Source organism: Erpetoichthys calabaricus, chromosome 11, assembly GCF_900747795.2.
Source record: "Erpetoichthys calabaricus chromosome 11, fErpCal1.3, whole genome shotgun sequence".
Lineage (NCBI taxonomy): Eukaryota > Metazoa > Chordata > Cladistia > Polypteriformes > Polypteridae > Erpetoichthys > Erpetoichthys calabaricus.
Window position 1 is genome coordinate 124314861 of NC_041404.2, and position 26879 is coordinate 124341739.

The following is a 26879-nucleotide window of genomic DNA, read 5'->3' on the forward strand; positions in this document are numbered from 1 at the left end:
TTGACTGCAATACTAATGGTTTCACCTAAACAAAAAAGACATTCACACAAGATTGTTTTTTTATGTTATAATGTTTGCTGTTATGAATGACTTTTCTGTAACTTTACGATTTGTGGATAAACTACGTTTGAATCTATTGGTGAAAGTACAAGCAGTCCTGTGAGAACAGCAACTGTGCAGGAAAGGCTTGTGGCATTAGTCTTCCATAATGTTGCATCAGACTAGAGTAGGTTCATGATTTCTCACCTTGACAATCTCTTCCCGCATTACATCTTCTGATTGTTCCGCCTCTGGAAACAAATAAAACAGAGGTAACAAGAAGCAAAGTTGAGCATATAAATATTCTTTTGTAAAACTGACTCTTCTTTGGAAAGCTATTGAGAATGTATTGTCAAAACCCCAATGAAGAGAATGAAGTGCAGCAATCTCTGAAAATGATTGCAGTGCACAGGTTACCTAAGACTTATCAAGTGACCAAAGAGGAGCAGATGATAAAATAGTGCATAATTGAAACCCTTACTAGAAATTAATTACCCTAAGTTCTTGTCTATAAGCCGGACTCATGTATTAGCCGGAGACCAAAAATCATACGAATTTTTAAAATAAAATCGTATCATAGATAAGCCGGACTCATGGATAAGCCGAACGTACTATAACCTATAACTAATAGAAGGGAGGGAGGTCAGTGGTCTCACTCGCGCCCATTTAATTTCTTTAAGGGGGGAGAGAGTGTGAGATATTGCCGTCTCTCTCACTCCCCGCATGGCGCGGTTGGAGCGGCCGGAGCGCGTTCTTTCTGCTCTGGGCGTCGCCGAGTCAACACGAGCGCGTAGCGGGCATTTAAATTGTGATTTTATATGTAAGCATATTTAAATATATATCGCGGATTTCTGCGGACAATGGGTCTTTTAATTTCTGGTACATGCTTCCTCAGTTGGTTTGCCCAGTTGATTTCATACAAGGGACGCTATTGGCAGATGGCTGAGAAGCTACCTGGCTTACTGTTCTCTCTCTCTTGCGCTGACTATCTGTGATCCTGACGTATGGGGATTGAGCAGGGGGGCTGTTTGCACACCTAGACGATACGGACGCTCGTCTAAAAATGCTGAAAGATTATCTTCACGTTGCTATCTTTTGTAAAGCTGATTCCTGAAAAGACATGCTGCACAGTGCTTCGCATACTTAAAAGCTCGAAGGGCACGTATTGATTTTTGACTGAAAAACAAACTCTCCCTCTCTCTCTCTTTGTCTGCTCCTGACGGAGGGGGTGTGAGCTGCCGCCTTCAACAGCTTTGTGCCGCGGTGCTTCGCATACTTAAAAGCCAAATAGACATATTGATTTGTTTGCTTCACTGCTTTGAAGAGGAAGATATGTTTGCATTCTTTTAATTGTGAGACGGAACTGTCATCTCTGTCTTGTCATGCAGCACAGTTTAAACTTTTGAAAAAGAGACAAATGTTTGTTTGCAGTGTTTGAATAACGTTCCTGTCTCTCTACAACCTCCTGTGTTTCTGCGCAAATCTGTGACCCAAGCATGACAATATAAAAATAACCATATAAACATATGGTTTCTACTTCGCGGATATTCTTATTTCGCGGGTGGCTCTGGAACGCAACCCCCGCGATGGATGTATAAGCCGGACTTATGTATAAGCCGATATTCTATTTTTTCATTTTCACAACTTTTTTCCTTAGATAAGCCGCGGCTTATTGACAAGAACTTAGGGTATTTAGTTTCCTAAAAGCCAGCCTTACTGGTAACCCTCTAAGTGAAGTAAGTGGTAAATGACAGCAAAGATGACCACAACCAAGAAGTTACACTAACCTAGCAGCAAAAAAAAGCTTTTAGCAAAAGTGACAGTCTGAGAAACCAGTGGTAAGACAGTTAAGATCAATTTGTTGCTAATGCCTATACCTGAATAGTCAACAATGTGTGTGGGCACCCTCTCTGGAGTCACATCTGCAGGAATCGTTATTTCTTCAGCACGAGGAGGAACCTGATAAATCCGTAAAAAAAAGATAATTTGAAAAAAAATACAATAACGTGTTCTTTTTTACCCTTTTCCATTTCAGTTATGTGAATAATCAGTGGAGTTCAAAACTCACCATTTTCCTCTGTATCTTTTTAATATATTTCCAATATCCCTAAACACCTGCTGTCTCTTCTAACTCTGTATTAACATGTTTAAGGCCAACCTTTGTTATTACAGTTCCCCACTACCCAATGTAACTGTACAATAATGCATGAACATTCTGTACCTCCTACTCTGCAAAACTGCCTCTTACATCTGCCCATTAAACTACCTCAATCATAAAGTTCAAGTCATGTGTGAATATCTAAATTTCTCAGTAAAACTTCAGATCTTAATATATTTACTTTTAAATTAACACATGGGTATTGATCATAATGAAGGTGGTGATTCCCCTTACTTTTACAGTAGTTTGTCCACTTTGTTATACCTTCAGCCAAATTAAAACTAATACAACCATTTGAATACAACATTTGATATGTTGTTTTCTTTAAATTCCTAATTAGTGTGATATCCCTTTGTCAGTGCAGTCACAATTATTTTCATATTTGTTTTTGTTGTCATGTAGTTTCAATGACTACTAAAGAAAGAAAACAACAATACCTCAAGCGAGTTTTGGTTCAAAAAAAAAAAAAACAAAAAAAAAAAACACCTCCGGCTCAAAGGTGTATAACCTGTTCTAATGTTTGTAAATTCATTTTGTACTGTTTCTTAGCTCTCAGCTAATTTTCCTGCTAGTCCTTTTCAGAATTGTAATGTTTTCATCTGACACAATGTTTGCTGGAAAACTGACTTCTATCATCTACACGTATGTAAATGTCAAATTTAACTATTAATACTCAAACCCTTTATTGGGAAAATTAAATCCCAGTCAAAAGTTTTTTTTTTAAATATTTAGTTAATTATTTGAATTACATCATAGACATAAATAAATTTATTTTTGAAACGCCAATTTTCCTTCTTTTTACTGTGGAGTATTACAGACATTATAATACATTTTATTTATATAGGACTCTTTTTCTTTTATTATCACATTTAGTACCCCAATTTAATGCTTTATGTGACCCTAAACTGCTAGGCCTCTAATCATATTTACAGTACTTGCAAACTTATACTGCTGTACTAAATTTTCTTATAGGCAGTAGAGTGACTAGAATAACTGCACCACAGAACTTTGGCCCTGGCTAAGTCCTCTCCTCTCCATGTTCATGAAGGTTTACACCAAGACTCCAGGGTCTCTCCACTACTATCGCTCTCCTCAGTGTCTAAAGTCATGTTAAGTTAACTGCTATCTCAGATTTCAAGTGAGCCAAAAAGTATTTGTATACATTGTTGTCTTGGTACCGCTCTCTTCTCTGAAAGACACGTTATTTAAGCACTGTGCCTGCAGGACCCTTCTCACCATTTTCATGGATTATAATCATTCTTTTGCCATTTGGAAAAAGATACTGTAGCATCAGTACAAGATCCGCCTTGTAGTGTGATAGCTTCCCCCCTTTATAATGGTCCGCAAAGCAATGTGGCACCCCATGATCTTGCACCCTACCTTAACATCCTAGATCATGATTTCCCCCTACAGTTTATGTACAGGTCGCTTTATATATTATGACAAGAGATCAGTCACTGCATTGAACTTTGAAACTTGCAGTTAATATGTCTCTATGTATTATCTATGTAACCAGTTAACTTTATTGGGGGCACAGTGAAAGTGTCTGGGTTTCGCACCTCAGGTCCTCCCCGCGTGGTTGTGCTTTGAATAGTGATAAAAGCATTATATAAATGTAATGAATTATTATTATTAAACTGCCTATTTAAATAGTATGTTGCATAGTATTCTGTATTTGTGCACACTGTTGTCTCATTTGCACTATGTGTACACTGTGGGCCTTGAACTTTGCCATCTCATCATTCTACACAGTTGTATATAGTTTAGATGATAATAAAGCTTACTTTGACTTTGAAATAACCATTAATTTTTACATTTACATCAATGGGTTCTATGCTTTAAATGATTTTGTAAACATGATTTTTTGCCTTACTTTCATATGATACATAAAGATTTAGCTTACATTCACACACAAGTATAAACTATAAGCTTGTATTGGGAATGAGCTGCAGAAAGGCACATTTGAAATGTTAATATCCAGAGAGAAATTAGAAAACAAGATTTTAATTTTCTTGCTTTTTGTGTTTTTCTATACAAGCAAAAGTCCGGGAAAGAATCTACATTTCAAGGCGTGTGTGTTCCTGAAAAAAACAAGTATGTGCCTTGTAATGGATGAAGGTTTCATAAAGTTCTGAGTTCAGACAATACTGGTAGTAACGTCCCATAACTCTACAAAAGGGAAGACTAAGAAAATGTAAAGCGAGAATTACCTTGTAATGTACATTGTGACATTCACTTGCTATGCACTGTACTCATATTTGCTTTGAAACACACCTTATGATGGTGAGAAGGTCATGTGAAGCATCTTGCAACAAAAGCTGCATTATTAAATAAAATGCACTGATATAAATACACAACCATTCATTAGTTTGTGAACCTGCTAGTTCAGTTCAGAGTTGTGAGGAGATAGAGCCTGTCAATGCAATATTTGGTACTAGGTGGTAACCACCCCTGGATACAATTCTAGTATGAACATCAAACCCTTAATATGCAACATTCATTTAGTTTTTTTTTTTTTTTTTTTAAATCCAGCCTCTCTATTTCAAGGGTGAGAGGACCAGCAGCAGCAGAACCGGACTCAAGATATGAATCAGTACAGGAAAAAGATTGACACTTTGATCTCCACTACTCTGATAAAACACACATTTTTACATTTCAATATCTCTGAAATCATGTTTCTTAGAATCAAATATGCATTTTGTATTAAAGTTTAAATGTTTTAGAATAAATAAAATTTAAATAAATGCTATGGCTATCATAGACTTCAAAATATAACCCCTAATCACTACACAGTTTCACTTTAATGATATCCATAATATTACTTTAACAAAATACAATTTTATTTGCCACAGTAAATAGAAAGTGTTCCTTGCTGTGAAAACAGCTTAAAAAGTGATAAAAACTGGCTAAATTAATTATTATAAATTGATGTAACATCTGGGCATTGTTTTTGCTTGGTAGCCACAGCTAGATAATATACAAATTCATTTTGAAGTCAACAAGGAAACTGGAAACACAAATGTAAGAAACACCAGTCTATGGAAGTCTTTTGTTAATAAACACATGATATGCAGCAGACATAACTATATAACAAATGTTTAAACATTCTTGGATGTTGCTTGGTATTATTGTTTGCACCTGTATCCTTCATGTCACAATCTCCAGTACTCACCTCCTCAGGAAATTCCTCTCCCACTAGCGACATAATCAGTGATGTCTTCCCCACTTTGGCTAGAAGGAAAATAATGACAATTTTTGTCCATCTAAAACAGGTGAAATGTTGATGATAAACTTTTTAAATACTAGTCATTCAAATGTTTACTATATTTCGTATATTTGTTTAAAATCCAACTTAACAACAAAGTGATAAATTGCTAAATGCTTCAGCAAATGAAATTGGTTTACACAAAACATAAGCCTCAAAGTCTAATATTAAACAGCTATGAGTGTCAGAGACTGTGAACTAAAACTGTGTCCAAATTCAACAACACTCACTAAAGTCTCATTGTTGTAGAAGTCCTTCAGTTTACCACAGTAAGCAGGAGAATGCTTCACTGAATTTGTCTGTTTGCAGTCATGCCCAGTGCCCCAGCCCTGCTGTTCAACAGCCAGATAAGAAAGTTATCTTAAAAACAAACATAATATTCACGCCTTGCTGAGGTACATAACTCAGTGCACTAAATTTAATTTGATAGGATGTTCATTACCATTCTCTAATAATGAGCTCTACGCAAAAACAACATATCTCCAGATTTTATATTGGAGTCATTATTGTCACGTGTACAGTGAAATTCAAATATGCTGTAATTTTTTTCATGCCCTACAGTCAAAGATAAATGAATTGAAAAAAAATTAATATGTGATTAGATTGTGTAACAAATATATAAATTATTTACAAATAAATCATGCACCACTTTATTTAAATAAATAACTTTTATTGATGAATTCTGACTACTAATATACATATAACATATTCATTATTGCAGAGCTTGAGATATTCTGTTTGGTCTCACTGCTACCAAAACAATTTTTTCAGCAACTCTGGTCCAATTCCAAAGGTGAGCTAGGAGTTAATGACCACCTGAGACCTGGAACTGTTTCTTTTCTGTGGTATTTGGGGCAACATTAGTCATGACTGGTGAATAAAGGTATATGCAGGACAGCAATGGAAAAATATGCAATACATGTTTTGGGAGCTCACTGATAACAGAAGCATGGTACAAATCAAATCAATTTTAGTCATATACAATTATACACACTACAATATGTAGTGAAAGGCTTAGTTACCGAATTCGAGACTTGTGAATTTAGTAGACAAAAAAAAAAAGACAAAGAAATATAAATGCTCAACTGTATAAATATGTGCAATGACAGCTATATATCAATATTTTAAAAATTTACAACAAATAAAAAACATAATATTGGGGAATTAGCCACAGTGCATCATGTAGCTCAAATGTTATCATAAAAAATACGATTTTATGTAATGTTGTAATCAAAGAGTTAAACAGTAGACTAGGAAACGTGCCATGTCTCATAAGGTAAACTGATTAGGAAAGGAATTAAATGTAACTGAAAGAAAGCCAGTCTGTACCCAATTGAAATTAAATAATCAGAATGAAATTTACAAAGGTGGTTGAAAATCTATTTTCCCAAACCACAGATGGAGTTTGAGGTCTTAAATCCTTGTTTGTCAGCACATTAATCACAGTATTTCTGATAAATAATCATAGGCTGGAGCCTTACATATCCATATCAATAATTTCTGAAATGTTGAAGTCACCATTAGTTTTCTGTTTAACAGTTTTAACTCAAGTTTTCTTTCTACAAAGTTTCACATAACGGGAATAAAGAAACAAGAGGAAGGAGTACATCAGGTATGCTGATTTCCACTTTCTGGAACTAAGTTATGTGTTATCATATATTATGGTGCTCGAAAGTGGAAACATGTATGTTGATCTGACATGAAGGCAAGAATTCCACTGTACTCTGTACATATGACAATACTACTGACATTATCAGTGTGTGACGATGAACACCCCTCATTTTAGTTGACATGCGGTTTAAAATTTAAAAAAAAAAATGACATGCCATCAGACACCATTCAGACACATCAAAAGGCCTCCATTTATGGGAAGTTGCGCTCAATACAGGGGACTCAAATCCCTGAAAAGCATGATTTCTTAAAGGGAGAAATGTTCTAAAATGGTAAGTGGTCCCACTGACAGGTGGTCGTCTTCTTGCACATCTCAGCAACACTAATGCTAGCAAGTACTGCCAAAGATGTTACATAGCTCAGCCACCACAGACACAGTATTGAACCTGATCAAAAGTAGCACAGACTCTCTGAACCAGAAAGATGGTATAACATCAGGCTACACTAGCTCCAGAAGCTAAAATCAGCACATATCACATGCTGCTCTGTTCTCTAATTTTGCTGGCACATCATATCCGTACGGCATTGTCCTCTGAGTGACACCTATGACAGGTGGCATTGTCCCCTGCAACCCCGCTTCTCAGTTGGCTGCACAACTGATGCCGTCCTTCGAGCTTGGTAGAAGCCTTAATTAATGTAGCAGTGCCCCAGTGGGGGCGCTGCCCTCTTGGAAGCATTAAGGCGATGCACCATTGCCTGCCTAATAAAATAAGCTTGGAGGCAACAGTTGTGATAGCCGTACAATCACTTCTCATCTCCGCATTCCTGACCCAAAACGCGCGTCGGGGTGAAAGTTTCATGAAAGTAACACTCACGCTCTCCCAGCAGGAGGATCCTCACGTCCCGCTTCATGACTGCACGCACCGCAGTTCCACTCCGTGTATGTCGATCACTGACCCATCCTACTTTCCCTCTCCAAGGAGAAAAGCGAAGAGCTATCGCTTCTTCCGGTCGTTGTGCACGGCTCGGCGGCGGCGGCGTAGACGTTTGGCGGGCAGACGCGTGCGTGCGGGCGTACGTGCGTACTGTATTAGGTTCAATGGTGTGGGTGGAGCGTTTCTTCATAATAATGACAGGCGCTGTGTGTAAAAAACGCGACACCAAGCGGTTGTAATCTGCTCTACAAAATTTATTGAAGTAAAAGATCTGTATTGCCAGCCTTTACCCAAAGACTGACATGGTTTAAAAATGAGTAGAATATACATCCACCCATTTCTAAACATTAAATCCGAATTAGTGTGATGAGGTGCCAATCCACCCATGCCAACTAAGGTTAGAGAAGGGCTGTCAAACTTGGTGGCTCCCGTCTTTCATTCCCACCACTTTTTAAAATTAATAGTGAAATACTACTATATTATCTTAATTATCAAGTAAGTTCAGACTAAGTTTTAGAAAATGTTTTCTTTTCTTTACATGCAGCCAGATAATAATGAGGTGCAAACTGAGCCAACAAATGAGCAGCTAACTAAGTGGTCTCAAACTCAGTTCATGGAGGGCCTCCATTTTCACTCTAACCAGTTTCTTAGTTAGAGCAAATTTTTGGTGTTCATAAAACAGACTGTTTAATTCTACAGCTTGTTAGCCGTCCCGTTTTGCCACACTAGGCATTTCCAAAACTGTTGATTTTCTTCTTTTTGAAAACACCATGAAAATATGCTTGTGGACCAGTGCATAGATTGTTATTTCTTTGACATTCGCTTTTTCCCTTTCATATATTTTATTGAAGCAGATGTATGATGACCACATATGGTAGGTGCAAATGAGATTAAGTTAAAAAAAAGCCCAAGGATATCAGAAATGAGTGTGCACTTTGGAAATGTAATTTGGAATGGTAGTGTGGAGAAAAAGGTAAAAGAATATTTAAGAGGAGTCAAAACAGCACCATATTCTTGTCTATATGGAAAAAGTGTGAGAAAAAAAGCATTACTGAAAGAGTAACATCACTTCACATGTAATCATTTTTTAATGCATAAAGAGTATTTGTAGAAAGAAAAACATTTTTCTTTATTAATTCAAATCAAGTTTTTATTTCAAATCCTTCCTAAAGACTGAGCATATGAGTATTATAAACATAATCCAAAGAATGGCCAAATACTGAAAGTATGGTTTGCTTTTTTGTTTTTAATTTTTATAATGTAATAAAATAACCGACGGTTTTCATTTCTAAATGTTAAAATATTTTCCTTTTTGCATACTTTTCTTATAGAAACTATTTCTTAATTTCAAACTATAGGTTTAATTCACTAACATTGATGTAATACAGATAAAATAGCCATATTTATTTTTACAATTGAAATTTGTTTTCTTAAATAAAAAATACTGAAGAAAAATATATAATAGAAGGGTTATAGTTTTTCCTCCTCAATTTCACATAATAAACTTCTCATTAACATTCTTCACTGTATTAAAGTGAATAATTATAAAAAGACAACAGGCATATTTCCATATATTTCTGAATAAGGAATTTCAACATTCTTTTGCATTCAGGACAGCTACTTCCTCATAATTTTCCCAAAATGTATTAAAAGTAATGTCAAGACTATCCAAATTTGTCACACATTAGTTAATTTCAATACAATATTACAGCAAATTCTGGCACCCTGTCCAGAGCTGCACCCAGTGGTACAAGGACAGGCTCTAGTCTCCTATGAGCATGGGTTGGATTAAAGTGGTGTGGGAATATTATAATACAGAACAGCAAATTTTTAGGGTAACCATTACCCCATATACTTCAAAAATTTCTGCATGGTTATAAAACTTGCCTTTTACATTAAGTAATTGCTTCATCAACAAAGTATCATTTTTATTACATCCACTCTTATCTCCATACATGTTCTAACTGTCAGGGTTTACTTAGGATCACCTAGAGGGGTAGGCAAAAAATATGAATCCCTGCCCTATAAATTTTATTTCATGATTAACCACACCTTATTACTAATGACTTATTAGTATCAGATTAGACAGAAAGTAACAAAAGGAAAAAGAAAAATCACAAAATCTGGATGAAAAGAAAGATGTGGGAAAAAAAAACTAAACCACTGAAGAAGACAAGAACACTACTAAATTAAAAAAACAAAGCAGAGAAACCAAAAAAGTAGGATAAGTGGTACACAAAACAATAGAATTAAAAACCAAAATTCTAACCCTGATGACCAAGAGCCAAATCTTTAATCCAAAAATCCAAATCAGGCAAACAAAAGTAAAAACAAAACCACAAACTCAAAAAGCTTGAGACTTAAATGGGATGCAAATGCCTCAGTAAAAGCTTGTGGTTACAAGTCCTCTCTTATTTGTCCTCATGTGCTGCACTAAATGAGCCAAAATTTGATGCCTCATTCCCTTTAGCTATAACCTTAATTAAGAAAACAAGAACAATTAATGGTTATATTTACAAAGTTAAAAGGACAAAAATGTTAAGCAGAGAGCTCCATCAAAACATTGACACTAGCCTGCTTATCTATATGCAGGAACCAACCCTGGATGGGTTCCTAGTTTGTTACACACAAAGCCACACTAGTAGATGATTTTTGAGTTAAAAAATGTTGTGCAATATTTGGCAAAATTAGGATTTTTATTTTAATTACAATTTTTACTATAGAATATGACATTTATGGGATGAAAATAGTCTTTAAATGTAAGCAGTCAGGAAAATAACTTATATTTGAATGTGTAACTGATATCTTATTAAAAGTTGCATTTTAGAAAAAGTATAGATCTGTTACCTCAAAAGTCACATTTAGAATTATACTTCATACTGTGTTTTATTATGAACATGAAAGAATAAAAAAAATTATTAAAAAAAAACAAAACAAACAAATGCTCATCATTTCAAATGCTCTCTTCTGGAAGGAAATCAGAAAAAGGTGACAAACTAAGCATTTTTTCTGCTTCATCCTGCTTGTCACGAACTGTAGGGGTTTAGTGCAGCACTAGTAAGCATCTTCTTTGGTTGACCATCCTTTTATATGCACCTGATGTTTTTTTATTTTAATGTGTTTCAGTATGAATACAAATAATGCTATTGAAACAAAGAAATGCAACAAAGAAATGTTAGACAAAGAGTGTATTTATCTTAAAAAAAATTGCACATATTACAAAACTGATTTAAGAGATATAAAAATGATATTGTAAATAATCAAATCTATACATAGTGTGCTGATACAGCTAAAAGAAGAATAGAAAGATGGCAAATTCAACATTTTATACAAATGACTTAATTTTTTGCATTAATGTACAACCTGTGCTCTTTTGCAGACCTTCCTTTGCAGCCAGGTTCATAGCTCTCTGGAACCAATTGACTTTTTCTATCCCAATCTGTCATTTAAATGCAAAGATTCAGAGACAGTCAGAGCCAACTGAATTAGAACTTGGTGCCAGTCTTGAAAAGACACACTTTAATCAACTGTGTGCATCTAACCTATACAGTACCTTGTTCATGGTCCTATGTTAGCTAGAAAATCATAAAAAAATAAAATATGAAAATAAATCTTACAATGTCTCATTTTTACAGATAAAAATGATTGTCAACAACATTCCACATCATTTTTTAAATTCCTGCTTCGGTCAACCTCTTAAAGGAGAGAAATTTTTCTGCAGCATTACATACTGACAAAGTTATAGCTTAGTAAAAATGTATGTATAACAAAAATCCAATAATGCATCTTTTGAAAAATTCCAATATGGAATATTGCCTTTAAACCATCAATTCCACTGGCTACAAGCCTTGGGCATCCCAGAGTAAAATTTCATTATAAGCAGAGGTGAAGAGCTGTTTGCCTGATGGGGAAAATCTGCAGATATGAAGGGAGTCACTATGGCAAATGAAGTCTTGAAACCTTCCATTTGTTGGGTTGATTAGCTTCAAGAGACGTTCTAAAATGGGGGGGAAAATAGAATATTTACTTTTTTATAACACCAGTACATGCAAATTCAGTCTCAAATCCATTTACACAAGGTACTCTCCAAGCTGCATAACTAAAGATTAGACATAGTCATTGATGATTTGAATCTGTGGAACATTTGCTGTTAGATTAGAGTCTTCAGTCACTAGGCAAAACTACCTGACTAAAAAAAAGAGACAGGAAGGCAATAAAAACCAAGCATAAAAATATGTTTCTGTTACCAACAGAAGACATATGAAAATCTGAACCAAAGAACAAATGAAGACTTTGTAGGATAAATACATAGAACAGACTTCGGGGAGTTAAAACTAAGGACCAGTTTTTCTAAACAGTGGAACAAAAATGATGCAACATTATTAATGTGATCTGCTATGTCCCTCCATGTGTCGTTCAGCAAACAGCAAAGTTACCATGTACAGTAATTTAATGAAATTAGTCATGTTCTATACAATATATGGAAATTATGTTCAATAATATAAAAGCTGTTTTCTTTCAGAACTGATTTTCTGTACTAGCTTAATATCTATGAACATGCTATACCTTATACAGAGAGGAAGAATGACAAAGTGAGACAACTTTATTACAGGATGCTTAAATTGCTATATGTTCCATCAGCTCCTGGGATCATTATAAGAATAAGTATGACTAAATAAGTCCTGTTCTTAAACTGTTTATTGGTTTCCAGTTAAATAGAAAGCAGATTACAAAATTCTCTTTGTTTATGCAGCTCTGTGCCCTTTAATTCAAAACAAAATATAATCTGTAAATTCTACGGCAGTCACAAGATGTAAAATTCAAATTGCAAAGATCAAAATTGCAAAGATAAATAAAATTACTATAGGAGGTAGAAACTTTAGTTACAAGTTACATACATACACACCCACATTTTATAAAATTGTGGAAAACTTAACAAATGCTACTAGCACTATCCCATTCCTTTTCTTATCAGACAAACTCTGACTTTTCTAATTCCAAAGAAACATGCAGAAGAAAATAAATAATAACATCACTGTTATTTTGATTTTAACATCTATACACAGAGACACAAACACACGCACACAAAGTATTTTAGCAGGTAGTGCGAATATCAGACACCTGACTGGCTAAACTTGGAAAAAGATCATTAATCCAGCAAAGAGATATAAGAATAATTTTTAAGATGTAAGTCAATGCTCTTTCCAACATAAACAACCAGAGAAAGTATAAAGGTCACCATGAACAGGATATTTAGTAATGCTAAACTTGCCAGAATTGTCTAGTAAAAGACAGAAGCTTCAAACCTGTCATGATTCACACTTTGCTGAAAGTTTATAGAGGGCAGGAAGTAGTGTTTTAAGTGTTTTCTCAATCCACTGGAAAGCGATAGAGGACTCTAGGAAGGAAAAGGTGGAGTCCAGCTGCAGACATTCAAGTGTAAATGATATTTGCCCTGTAAAGCATGTATGGCTCACTAGCTCAGGAAAGCAAGGTAAACTAGCACCATAAGAGGGAGCTCTTGGGAGAATTCCACAGGACTTGCTGGGAGCATTCTTAATCTCTGAACTGGTTACTACTGTATGACTGTTTCAGAAATAGCACCCATTTGCACCATAAATCCATTGCTGGCCAAAAGTCCAGTGAACCTTAAGTCTGAATTGTAGTGTTGGCAAAATGTACAATCTAGTAAGGAGGAATTGTGGCCAAATATTTGGAGGTGTTCTCTTAGTGCTCATGTAGTGTATTTTTGGATGGTGGATCTGCAGACCAGCCATCCAACCAGACAGGGTTCAAATGCTTTAAGATTTGTTTGATTATCCAGTAGCTTACCTTCTGTCCATTTCTTTATGATGATTTGAGTTCCCATATTTACCACTTTCTTTAAAAATGTCTAATTTTCACAGAGTATCAATTTTTTTTAATTCGATCCAGGTACAGTCACTCACAGGGCACCCCTTGTCACAAGGGAACCAAATCCTATCCTGGCAGCACTTGGTGCAAGCTAGGAAGCAGTCCCATTTATTGCTGTGCCCAAATTTGCCACTGAATTTGGTGCAAGTTTCAGCAGGTCTTATTAATGAAACATAAATGTTAAATTCAATCTATAATAGTGGTGGCATGGTGATTAAGGCTGTCATTTAATAGGTCCAATTCTGGGTTTTCCTCCAGATCCCCAAAGACATACAGGTTAGGTTAATTGGTGGTTAAGATTAATTGGTCTATGAGAGGTTCCCTTGTTCAGAACCGTTTCTGCCTTTTGCCCAGTGCTGCCCTGGGCCACGTGACCTTGTGTTGCAATACATATGAAAATGTATTAATTTTGAATGGTGATACTTGTAATAAATATGATAACAAACATAGAAGGAGAATGATTATGAAAAGTAGCTATGCTATAAGTATAAACATTTTAGAATACCTTATACAAAATTGTATGTAAATATTTTTGGAATAAACTCAGTTTATTGTCTTAACAATAAAAAGAAGTTACACAGCAAAACTGTCAGTGTTAAATTGACACTGGTAATTTGAACGTAACCTTTAAAAGTATATATAAAATGATTCACTTAACATATCCAGAAAAGAATATGATTGCATGGTTTAGAAAGAATGTTGATGAGAATGTATAAGAATAAACAGAAAAAGAGAAACCATCATAGGATGCAGATGTGGGAGGAAGACTCACACAGACATGAGAACACCATGCAAACTCCACACAGACAACGATTAGGTGCAAGAGTTAGACAAAAGGCACTGGATCTTTCAGGAAGCAGTGCTAAGTACTGTATGCCACCATGCCACCCAATTACAAATTTTCTAATTTATTATTTCTAATTTAAATAAATACTTTTGATTTTATATTTTTTTCCTATGTCCTTAACCAATCTTCAGTGAAGAGTGCTATGTAATATTAAATTTGATTGAATTAAAAAATAACATGGGCAGTAGAAATAACCACAATCAGAATGGAGTCTCATACCAAATCTGAAGCCATATCATTGTGAGGAATTACTTGCCAAAATATTTTATTATGCTTATTTAACACTGGATCCTGTTTAACCCAGCTCCCTAATTTAATCTTAGCATGGCTTTTTCCAAACGTCACCAGATATAAAAATGCATTGATTCTATACTTTGCATATTTTGTGTGATGTTTCTAATTTTATCTCTTTCACAAAACCATAACACACTTGTGTCTTATTTAGCACATGTTGACTATACAGCCTCTTGACAACAAAAGACAGGCATAAATGCTTACCTTGGCATCCAACTGAAACAAGATTGCCTTTAGGACAGATGCTTAAACATGTTGACCAATGGGTAAGTGCAATGCTCTTGATTATCTACAATAAAGAGACAGACAGTAGATATAAGGGGACAGTGATAGAAAAAGAGATGATAATAAATAATCTACATTCATTTCTGAATGTAGAGCTAAAGTTTTTCTGTTTGGTATTACCACCAATATTTCCTACTTAGAAAATAGCTTCAAACTGTTCAATCAATTCCCATGCTACATGTATAAGGAAACAAGTCACTCTAATGATTAATACAAGCTGAGAACAACAGTGTAATGGAGTTTCAAAGACAGCTATTTGGTTTAAGCAATGTTTCCATCACTTTTCTCATAAAATCCATAGTGCAAAGTTTTATATTTTAATAATAATAATAATAATTCATTAATGGAACTTTGGTACAATAAGCATTTTACTCCAAAACACTGCTATCCTCTTCTGACATCTTAATCAACAATGGATCCTTGTCATTTCCACATCACTCCGACATGAACTACAGCTCAATGCAATCAAAGGCCAATATAATATACTCTATATCTACATGATGCAAAAGTCTCTGATAAGAGTGCAACCAAAATATGCTTTGTGATTAATTTACAGTAGTAATAGTTTAAAGTTATGAGGTATGTATACCTGCTTCTCATGAAGGCTATAGAAGGTGATCTCTTTCTCCATTCCGTACCCTACATAGAGAAGCACTCCAGGCTCTGAAGGGGAAAAAACAGCAAGGCTGGGAGGTAACCAGTCAGATTCCTGAAAAACGAAAAGAAATAATGAATGTGTTCATAGATCTCCAGGCCGTCAACACCTTTAAAACAGCATCCACTCAAGTTGAAAACTAATTTTATATTCTCCTTTTCAACTTATATAGTCATAAAAGTCATATGGTCTTGCTTGTTGTACTCATGAATCAAAATTTAAAAATGGCAATTTAGAAATAACATGGAGTAGCGGCTTTAGCTTGACAGCCTCTGAACCTATTAATGATGTGTCAGCTAATGTGAAAAATATATATATATATATATTTTTAAACATATGTCACGTGCACTTTTTCATTTTTAATATTAAAAATTTCTTTACTGTTTTGCACTTGTCACTTTGTATAGGAGGTGCTATGTATGCATAAATTGAAACAAAAAGTGGCTGTTACATCTGCTTTGCATTAATAACATGTAACTATTTAATTCAGAGTTTCTTGATCAAACTTAATATTATTGTCATTTTTAGCTTAAGCTATTGCCATACTAAATGACTTTCAGTCAGAGGGAATGTCATACGTTGCAGATCTTGTCGCTTGTGGATATTAGATTACACAACTGGAAAACGCAGAAGATGACAAATTACACAACTTTCCAGCAAAGTTTCAAATTCCAATATTGTGACTACCACATTCTGGCAGGCAATAATGCTGTCTCACAGCTCCAGGGCTGTACAAAGAAAATCCAGGTATAGCAAATTCAGCCTCAGTTTCTGTCCTTTTTTGTCTTTTTTTCTCTTTTTCTGTTCTGTCACAGTACAATAAACATAAGACAGATGAAACTGTTGTCTATTTGTACATTCCAAAACACTCACATTCCTTACTTATGCCTGCATTGTACTTACAGGAGAGTGCTCCAGAGCTAGTCCCCACAACATAAGACAAAAATTAAACATGTTTGATTCCTCACAATTATAAAACTATCCAATCAGACCTGGACAACAAGTTTTTAAAAGAAAGCTAAGCAACCAGGATTCATGTTATTTTGCTGAAAAATATTTCTGACTCGTAGCTTTTTAGAAAATTAACCCAACATGATGATTTAACAAGCTGTAAATACTGTTGTCGGGAAAAGGTGAATGTTACTGCATCTAGCAGCTTTAGCAACAACGTGCAGTTCATCTTTGTATAGTCCAATAACACAGACACAGGCCTGAACAACAATCTTGTAGACAGCGAGGCCATTGCAGGAGATAAGGTGCACCAAACCTTGACAAATCCAAACAAAGGATTTCCTATAGGGTCTTTTATTTTATTTGGTGCACAGACATAATCATAAAGCCATTAATTTACATATTACTTTTTTTTTTTTTACCACAAACGTGGCCTTTTAAAAATGTTTGACTGATGTTTGATAACTGTGCTAGAAGCTGATTTGCAGTAGATATGATACTGCCTCTTATTAATTAGCTTGAGCTTGTTACATTCATTGCAGTATACCCAAGAACAAAAAGTGAAGTTGACCCAATATAAAGTTTTAGATCTCTTCCCCCCACCCCCCACCCCCCCAATTTCAATCCCTGCACCTGACTTATTATTGACTTGTGTGATGTTCATAAGGTGTGAGTATATGCGTGTTCTTAATGTAGGTAATGGTATGGTGGGGGGAATATGGGACCTTTTGAGATCTGATCCCTGTGGGACCGTAGGGTCTTAATGAACACAAAGCTAGTTTGTTTTATACAAGGTCAGATTAGTCACATATCACTTGCAGCTCTTAAGTGTGTCTAGAGTACAATGCAAAAAGGAGAAGAGTCCATCCCAAATTATTATGCAAGAGTTTACCTTTTCAGTGGAGGGAGCAGGGAAGCTCAGCCAGTCTAGAAGCTCACATTTACCCTTCTGCCAGTCTGCAACCCAGATACTAACACGACGATCTGAGCTCGAAGCCAGCCATACTTCACTTCCTTCAAGTCCAAATTCATTGTACTAAAAAGAAAAAAAAAAAACATTTTACAGGGCTTAAAATGCACCAGACAGCCCAGAAGATGTATCCAGATAATTTGGATTCTGCAACAGCAAAGTACAGAATTAACCAGTGATGGGAAAAAAAAAACCCTTTGACTTGGGAAGTAAAGCTAGTAATACCTAGCCCAATTACATACAGACAAACAAGACTGATAATGTAAGCTGTCTTACCTACAGTAACAGTGATATTCACCTGTGGGCTAAACCTTACTCAAAGAGTCATGTCCTTCTCATATAGTATTAAGGCAGGTAAACTGACTAACAATAAAAAAATGCTAAACATTCTAGACCCCTGAAATTAAATGACAGTTCACACCAGCCTCCTTGGATGACATACCATTGACATTAACATAAGTAAAGTTTAAAATGTATATGTGGACTACAAGAAGAGTATGTATATACTATTGTCATTGTATTTTTTCTTTGTGGAATGGACATGGCAGCACATATCTCAACACCCAGTTACATTTAATTGAATTCAACATTATTAACACAATAACAATTTTCTCATAACTGTTTTACTGCACATAGACTAACTGAGAAAACGGTCATTTACAGCTAAACAATAAAACATTCACTCTTGTACAAAAAGTTTTAAGAACAAAGTTTAAATGAGGGGTACCTATTACATCAACTATGCTTTTATCAAATAAATAAGAGAAAAAACTGTCAGTGGTTAAGTTAAGAGCCTAAAAGATAATACTGTATGCAGTGTATTTATGGACATGACTGGGTTACTACTGTTTTCAGCCTATTTTTTTGGAAAAAAATAATTCTATCCATGCCTGTCCATTTGTCAAACTGTGAATGCAGAATGTCTGCAATCAATGAACACATTTTAATAATCCAGACTGAAGAGAAGGAATATGTAATATTTAATACAAATTTTGCTTACTCTTAAACACTCAGTTAACAAAAGTTAACAAGTACCTTTATGATCAAATTTAAACACCATCAGTGCAATGGTGATGGTCTAGGATTCCAAAAAACAGTTTGGGACCTAATCTCATTCCCTTTAAGCTCTGGATTTGTACTTCTAGTATTTCAACAGGCAAAAAAAACACTGTCAAATATTAAAGAAATGTATAATCTAAAAATAGCGCAGTTCATCTTTGAAGATAAAGCCAGGTTCGTATCTTAAATATACCACTCCACATCCAGTATGTTGCTTTCCAATATGTTCAATGATTTACAAAATTGTTTAACTATGTCAGAGAAATACTCCAGATAAACTGCATGAAGAAAACATGCCCTTCCATTCACTATGAGCACAGAAGTTCTGTTTTAAGCTATAAATATACACTTACTTTAACAAAATAGGTGTACAAGTTTTCATTTGTATCCAAAATGGTGGGAAAGGAAGGGTGTATGAAGGTTTGTGAAACTAGTCTGATGCTTCGTCAGACTATTTTAAATTAGATGAAAGAGAGGGTACTAGGAACATTAGGTTAGTACAAAGCATTATTGGTTTCTTTTCATGGCACTTAACTCAAATGCATACATCTTGTCACTCTAATGAAAATCATAAAACTGATCTTAAATTTCTTTTTTCTCTTTTGGCAACTCTGCACAAATTCTTACCCCCTTTCTTGCACATTGAATACTAGTAACTGCTGCTCCTCTGTGATCAGTGATTAGACGAATAGTCATTCCAGTTTGATGGCTGTTCACAGCCATAAGGCCATTTTTACCCCCAGAAAGAACAACCTGACCTGAAAACAGAAACAATATTTTTTAATGAGAAGGTCTTTGTTAAATTGATTTAAACATAAAACAATACGCTGGCTCGCTGGCCAGTTTCTGTGTTAAGAAATTTCAGATTTGGAAGCCTTCATGTCCTTTTGATTATACAGAAAATCATCTAAAGTACTAGCATACAAGAATTCCTACAACAACTAAGAATGAAATTAAATTAGATTGATAAACTCATTAGACCAAAAGACTTTAAAACGTGGATAAAATGCATAAGTGGAAAATTATGTTTAATATGAAGAACCAAAGTGTTTACAAGAAGGTGTAATGACATGTTAAGTCTTTGACGCCTAATTACTTTTAACATCAAAGTACAGATACAGTTAAAGGACAATCAGGAAAGAGCTCTGAATATCAGTGTCTAGTGTGTATACCAATCAAGTTTTAAGGCCATGCATATTCTCTACAACTCCCCTGTCAACCTGTATTCTACATTACATTAAAAAAAAAACAATGGAGTGCAATTTCTCAAACTATGTAAGATTGTGTATGGCATAAACAAATTTGTAGGTGGTTGTTGATTTGAAATGTGTTTCGTTCAGTATCATTTTTATAATAACAATTTGGTAAACATTAAACATCATAAAATAAAAAAGAGGGCAGAGTGTCCCACATTAGCAAATGAATTTAACTCGAGATGCGTACATGAGGTCTTATTTTCTCTCATAGATAATTCTCAAATCATTTGAAATGAAATGGCATGGGGAAAGGGGAATTACTTAAAAAAAAATACCACAGTGTTTTACATTGCATCTTTTACTGCTGACAGTCACTTGGCAGTTCTTCTAGTTTCTCAAGTGTTTCGATCAGGAGTCCCCAACTCTGATCATGGAGGGCCCCACTAGCTGCAGTTTTTCATTCTAACCCTTAATTAGTGCACTGGTTTTGGTGTTAATTAACTTCTTCACCAGGACTGGAGTTGGGGAATCCTGGTCTAGATAAAACATACTGTGAGAAAGCATTGCCCCAGTAGTAAAATCTCATCTTTGCTAAAACTCACTACATATAGAGACGTTTTAAAACACTGCAATGACACCAATCACTTTTTAAAAGAAGAGAACAGACAGTGTAGTTGATCCTAAGTCATGTAAACTCAATTAAAGTAATGCACTTAACATTTTTCTTTAATTATCATATCATGGACTTATCCTTGTACTTTTAACTCCCTCCACCACTGCAGATGTATGCTGAAACAGTCCTACTGAAACCTTTTGACCTAAAACAGTCAAGCTAAAAACAAGTTCCTTTTACCCCCATATAAAAGTTTATTTAGCACACTTACAAATCACAGCAAAGCTTAATCAGTTCTCAGCTGGCAAGTGGCTATTACAATAAATATATATAACAATATATATATGAAACAATATATTATATATATATATATGAAACAATATATTATATATATATATATATATATATATATGTATATATGTATATATATAACAATGTATATATAAATAAAACAATACATATAACAATCTTGTTCAACTCAAAGTGTTTTTTTTTCCCTCAATAATGTGGATTTCTAAAGTAGCTTGAACCTAGTGACATGAATTTTGATCATAAGGCCATAATTGGGTTACCATCAACTGAGAACTGGATGGCTGTGATCTCATCTTGATGGGGGTGTAGTTTCATTTCCATCTCCATGGTCCGTATACTGAAAAAACGAAGAGTGCCATCACTGTAACCAGCTGCAATATGTTTACTATCTCTGTGTGTCTGGGGATGCACTGCTGGCCTCCAGGATATGCACAGACAGCTCTGCAGATAAACAAGCAAAACGAATAATAAAATCTGTTATGTAATCAAGATCTTTTAACACTTGATATCATTATTTTTAAAACCTAACACCTGCATTTGTACATTAAACTTACACATTTTTAAAAAGTAAACATGCAATTTCACATATCAATTTAAAGTATACTATAATTTATTAATGCAGCAGTTAAAAATCCTTCTCCCCTAGTTCCTATCTTGTTTTCTCTGTAATAAAAATGACAACACACTTCTCTGTGATTGTTCCCTTATTTTACAGTAAGTGTTGACATCATGTCAAACAGTTGCTTTAACTTTGAAAATGACAACATGCACAATCTTGTAGGCAATTTCTTACCTGATTTAGCACCTGAAACTGTACCACTAGTTCAATGGTGGCAGCTGACCAGACTCGCACACTTCCGTCGTCTGCACATGTAGCAAAGTAAGTTTCATCTTGACTGAAGGCTACATCATTTACCTGAATAGAAAGAGAAAGAAAAGCATATGCAAATAAAAGCACAATTTCAAACATTTTTACCCACAAAAGCAGGACTGGTCTCAATAACTGAAAGTGATAGAGGAAGGAACTAATTTTTAAAGTTACACTATACTTTTTTTCTTTTTTTATACTTTATATACTGTGCAAAACAATAATACAATTCAAACAAAGATACAATTGTAAACTTGATAAAGTAATACAGACATTATGCTTATAAATAAATAAAATTAACACCAATCCCATTCCCTACCAATTCAGAGAAATACATGACACAAGAGTCCAATCTTTAGTGTTTCCTCATGACTATTAAAACAACAGAAAAGGTTTGGTGAAGAAACAGTATGCTTATTTTACAATAGGAATAATGATTTAAAAAAAAACATTTAAATGTTCCTTGCAGAGTAAGTTACATTTTTTCAGTTTAAGATACTTTAAGACATTACTATCCCATTAAGGATCGACTGACCTTGTTCTTGTGTCCACTGATTAGTCGAATACTAGTGTTTTCAATCCAGTTTATGTACCACAATGTACCAGCTGTGGTTCCTACTATCCCCATATCCAGAACATCATCAAAGGCTGCACAAACCACTGTGGAATCCAATGACATCTCCTGTTCCAGCAGAACGGAGGTATTTCTGTGACTAAGAAGAGAAGGCAATACTGGTAAGATAAGCATTAACTTGGGCTTTGTTCACAAGTAACTGCCTGAAAACATTGTTCCGATTAACAAGATCCACAATATCTCAGTCAGAGACAAAATTTAAAAAAGCAAGCTAAGAGCAACAAACTAATACTTTCCAATAAAACTCTGGCTTATTGCACTTTTGTATACAATTGCTATCAAGTTCCTTTAAAACATTTCAAAACAAGAAATCCAGTTGTTTTTTCCCCCCCGATTCTTTGCTGGTTTTCAATATTATAATTTAATAGAAATAATGTGTTATACTTTTATGCTTGTGTTATCTACTCCATGTAGATACATGGCAAACTTGACAAAGGACTACTCCATCCAAAATATTTTTTAATGTTATTTATATCATGCGTTTTTGTTACTGATGGCTGAAAAAAAAAAGAGTGTAATCTCATGTTTTTATGGAGAACGGAGATAAACTTTCTTATAGAATGGACATCTTTGAAGATCAATAGTAGACCACAGCAAATACAAAATCACCCATGAAAACATTTTACATTATTCTTGTCACATGTCTATGTCAGGTCATCTAATTGAATGCTCATAATGGGCAAAACACATGCATTTTTTTTCCTAAGTTTCCTATGTTAGATAAATACTTCCAGAAAATCAGAGCAGTGCACACAGATGAAATTCATCCACAATGAATCAGACTTCTAATTTGAAGACTCATCTCTCCCCCTCATATATTGGTCAAAACTTCTCCATTAAAACATGAGATTCATTTTTTTCCTCTGGAATCCTATCAATATAAAGTACATGAAGGAAGTAACAAATAAAAAAATATTAGTTTGTTGTATTAGTATTCCTTTAACAAAACCAGAAGTCACCTAAGGAAAGACAAATAGAAAAAGCAAATCCATTTTTTGTGTTGGAAGGAACTGCTCCAAACATTATTAAGAGACATCACTTTTGCTTAAATGTCTGATAGAAAAAAAAGAAGAGCTACTGCTCTTCTATATAGTGTGCTCTATTTAAAGCTACAGGTGTGGCTGCTCATACTATTTTAGCATCTGCCTAACTTTTTTTAAACATTGTTCTGTGTCTGAGATCCTATGATCATAACAGACAAATACTAACATTTCTGTTCTCTGTATTTTACTGTGGCTTGAAGCATTATTGCTTCAAATTACTAATGGCGTTGGAATGAGATTTCAGAGTGGATGGCATATACCACAACTCCTCTCCAAGCACCCTGTCATATGCTTTCTCCAGGTCCACAAACACACACTGCAACTCCTTCTGGCCTTCTCTAAACTTCTCCATCAACATCCTCAGAGCAAACACTGCATCTGTGGTGCTCTTTCTTGGCATGAAACCATACTGCTGCTAGCTAATCATCACCTCACTTCTTAACCTAGCTTCCACTACTCTTTCCCATAACTTCATGCTGTGGCTCATTAATTTTATTCCCCTGTAGTTGCTGCAGTCCTGCACATCCCCCTTATTCTTAAATATCGGCACCAGTACACTTCTCCGCTCCTCAGGCATCCTCTCACTGTCCAAGATTCCATTAAACAATCTGGTTAAAAACTCCACTGCCATCTCTCCTAAATACCTCCATGCTTCCAAAGGTATGTCATCTGGACCAACAGCCTTTCCATTTTTCATCCTCTTCATAGCTGTCCTTACTTCCTCCTTGCTAATCCATTGCACTTCCTGATTCACTATCTCCACATCATCCAACCTCTTCTCTCACTCTTCATTCATTAGCCTCTCAAAGTACTCTTTCCATCTGCTCAACACACTCTCCTCGTTTGTGAGTACGTTTCCATCTTTATCCTTTATCACCCTAACCTGCTGCACATCTTTCCCAGCTCGGTCCCTCTGTCTAGCCAATCGGTACAGGTACTTTTTTTTCTCCCTCCTTAGTGTCTACCCTCTCATACAACTCATCATACGCCTTTTCTTTAGCCTTTGCCACCTCTCTCTTCACCTTGCGCCTTATCTTCTTGTACTCTTGTCCACTTTCTGTATCTCTCTGACTATCCTACTTCTTCTTTGCCATCCTCTTCCACTGTATACTCTCCTGTATTTCCTCATTCCACCACCACGTTTCCTTTTCCTCCTTCCTCTTTCCAGATGTCACACCAAGCACCCTTCTTGCTGTCACCCTTACTACATCTGCTGTAGTTTCCCAGCTGTCTGGTAACTCTTCACTGCCACCCAGTGCCTGTCTCACCTCCTCCCTAAACTCAACCTTGCAGTCTTCCTTTTTCATCTTCCACCATTTGATCCTTGGCTCTGTCCTTACTCTCTTCCTCTTCTTGATCTGCAACGTCATCGAACAGACCACCATCCTATGCTGCTTAACTACAATTTCCCCCGCCACTACTTCAGATCAACTCATCTGCATAGGATGTAATCTACCTGTGTGCATCTTCCTCCACTCTTGTACGTAACCCTATGTTCTTCTCTATTCTTAAAATATGTATTCACCACAGCCATGTCCATCCTTTTGGCAAAATCCACTATCCTCCGACCTTCTTCATTCCTCTCCTTGACACCATACCTACCCATCACCTCCTCATCTCCACTGTTCCCTTCACCAAATGCCCACTGAAATCCACTCCACCACTTTCTGTCCCTTGGGTACACTGTTCATAACTTCATCCAACTCACTCCAAAAATCTTCTTTCTCACCCATTGCACACCCAACTTGTGGTGCATATGCACTAACAACATTCAACATTACACCTCCAATTTCCAGCTTCATAATCATTACTCTGACTAACACTCTTTTCACCTCCAAAACACTCTTTGACATACTGTTCCTTCAGAATAACTCCTACCACATTTCTCCTCCCATCCACACCATGATAGAACAATTTGAATCCACCTCCAATCCACCTGGCCTTACTCCCCTTCCATTTAGTCTCTTGCACACACAATATATCAACCTTCCTTCTCTCCATCTCTCTCTGCTAACTCTCTCCTCTTACCAGTCATACTCCCAACATTCAAAGTTCCTACCCTCAGTTCCACTCTCTTTACTTTCCTCCTCTCCTCTTGCCTCTGGACACATCTCCCTCCACTTCTTCTGCTTCTTCAACCAACAGTAGCCCAATTTCCGCCAGCACCCTGTTGGCTAACAGTACTGGTGGCGGTCGTTGTTAACCCAGTGCTCGACCAATCTGGTATGGAAATTTGTATTGTTGTCCGCATATTGATTTGGCAAAATTTTACACCGGATGCCCTTACTGACGTAACCCTCCCCATTTATCCGGGCTTGGGTCTGGCACGAAGAAGCACACTGGTTTGTTCATCCCCTGTGGCTGGGTTGCAGGGACAAACTATACTGGCAAGTGAAATGATTCAACTATAATCCAGAACAATACCTTGCACCAAATTACACTGTACAATGCCCAAGTGAAGCCAGAAGGCCAGCATGCCTAGATTAGCTAGAATTTGACTTTTCTCTGAATAATCAAGGGCCTCTGAAAATTTACATCTCAAGACTGAACCCTACTGCAGCTTTCATTTTCCTTTGTCCACCGAATATTCTCCTTATCTTAACTGATTTGCCATTAGGGAACATAAACTAGACTGACTGTAGAATTTTATATTTATTCATATCTATGCAGTTCTCAGTGTCTGTCCACAGATAAGAGTGCTATACAAAAGTTAATATTAAACTGACAGGAAAGGCAGGTAAATGAGATTTTTCCTGCTAATCTGCAAAGAAAAACATACTTCTGCAATAAAAGTCAATGCTAGGCAACCTTGAAAACCTGATGATTTCTCCAAACTACTTATTTTGTGCAACACAGTCTGTCAAGTTACAGAAGCATAAAAGAGGACAAATAGATATGTCTTTGGGAAGCAACATTAAACCAATATACCTCATACCTGACTCCCTACAGAAGAGCTATTGAAACGTCCTACATTGTTTCCCATTTTGCTTATATCTAAGAAAGAATTTCAATGTGCTATGTGTACTTTTGACAAAACATTTGAGCTTCAACTTTATTTCACGAAATTAATTCTAAAGAACATTAGGATAACTCTGTTATTACAATTTATTATTATTTACTGTTCAGCCATTATTTTATAATCAGTTTGGAAAAGTTCATATCTTGTTGCAGTGCCAAATACAATTCACATAGTTAATACATTTGGAACTTTAATAAAAATAAAGTCTCTTC

General features: G+C 35.5%; 2 protein-coding genes across 4 annotated transcripts in view; both read right to left on the reverse strand.

The window, feature by feature from the left end:
• The window catches only part of rhot2 (ras homolog family member T2), a 69817-nt gene extending 61697 nt beyond the window's left edge, over positions 1 to 8120 (reverse strand). The window contains exons 1-4 of one of the 2 annotated variants that reach the window (XM_051934026.1): positions 7949 to 8120; positions 5370 to 5428; positions 1917 to 1998; positions 247 to 290 (exon numbers count right to left, since the gene is read on the reverse strand). In XM_051934026.1, coding sequence (XP_051789986.1) covers positions 247 to 290; positions 1917 to 1998; positions 5370 to 5428; positions 7949 to 7985 — 222 coding nt within the window. In that variant the 5' untranslated portion in view covers positions 7986 to 8120. The remainder of the gene's footprint in view (positions 1 to 246; positions 291 to 1916; positions 1999 to 5369; positions 5429 to 7948) is intronic. The other variant, XM_051934027.1, reaches the window with a different exon arrangement.
• Positions 8121 to 11181: 3061 nt separating this feature from the next.
• wdr90 (WD repeat domain 90) overlaps positions 11182 to 26879 on the reverse strand; it is a 72210-nt gene continuing 56512 nt past the window's right edge. For both annotated transcript variants that reach the window (XM_051934024.1, XM_051934023.1), the window contains exons 36-43: positions 22507 to 22684; positions 21897 to 22019; positions 21364 to 21544; positions 19610 to 19740; positions 17846 to 17989; positions 15937 to 16056; positions 15267 to 15351; positions 11182 to 12005 (exon numbers count right to left, since the gene is read on the reverse strand). In XM_051934024.1, coding sequence (XP_051789984.1) covers positions 11848 to 12005; positions 15267 to 15351; positions 15937 to 16056; positions 17846 to 17989; positions 19610 to 19740; positions 21364 to 21544; positions 21897 to 22019; positions 22507 to 22684 — 1120 coding nt within the window. In that variant the 3' untranslated portion in view covers positions 11182 to 11847. The remainder of the gene's footprint in view (positions 12006 to 15266; positions 15352 to 15936; positions 16057 to 17845; positions 17990 to 19609; positions 19741 to 21363; positions 21545 to 21896; positions 22020 to 22506; positions 22685 to 26879) is intronic.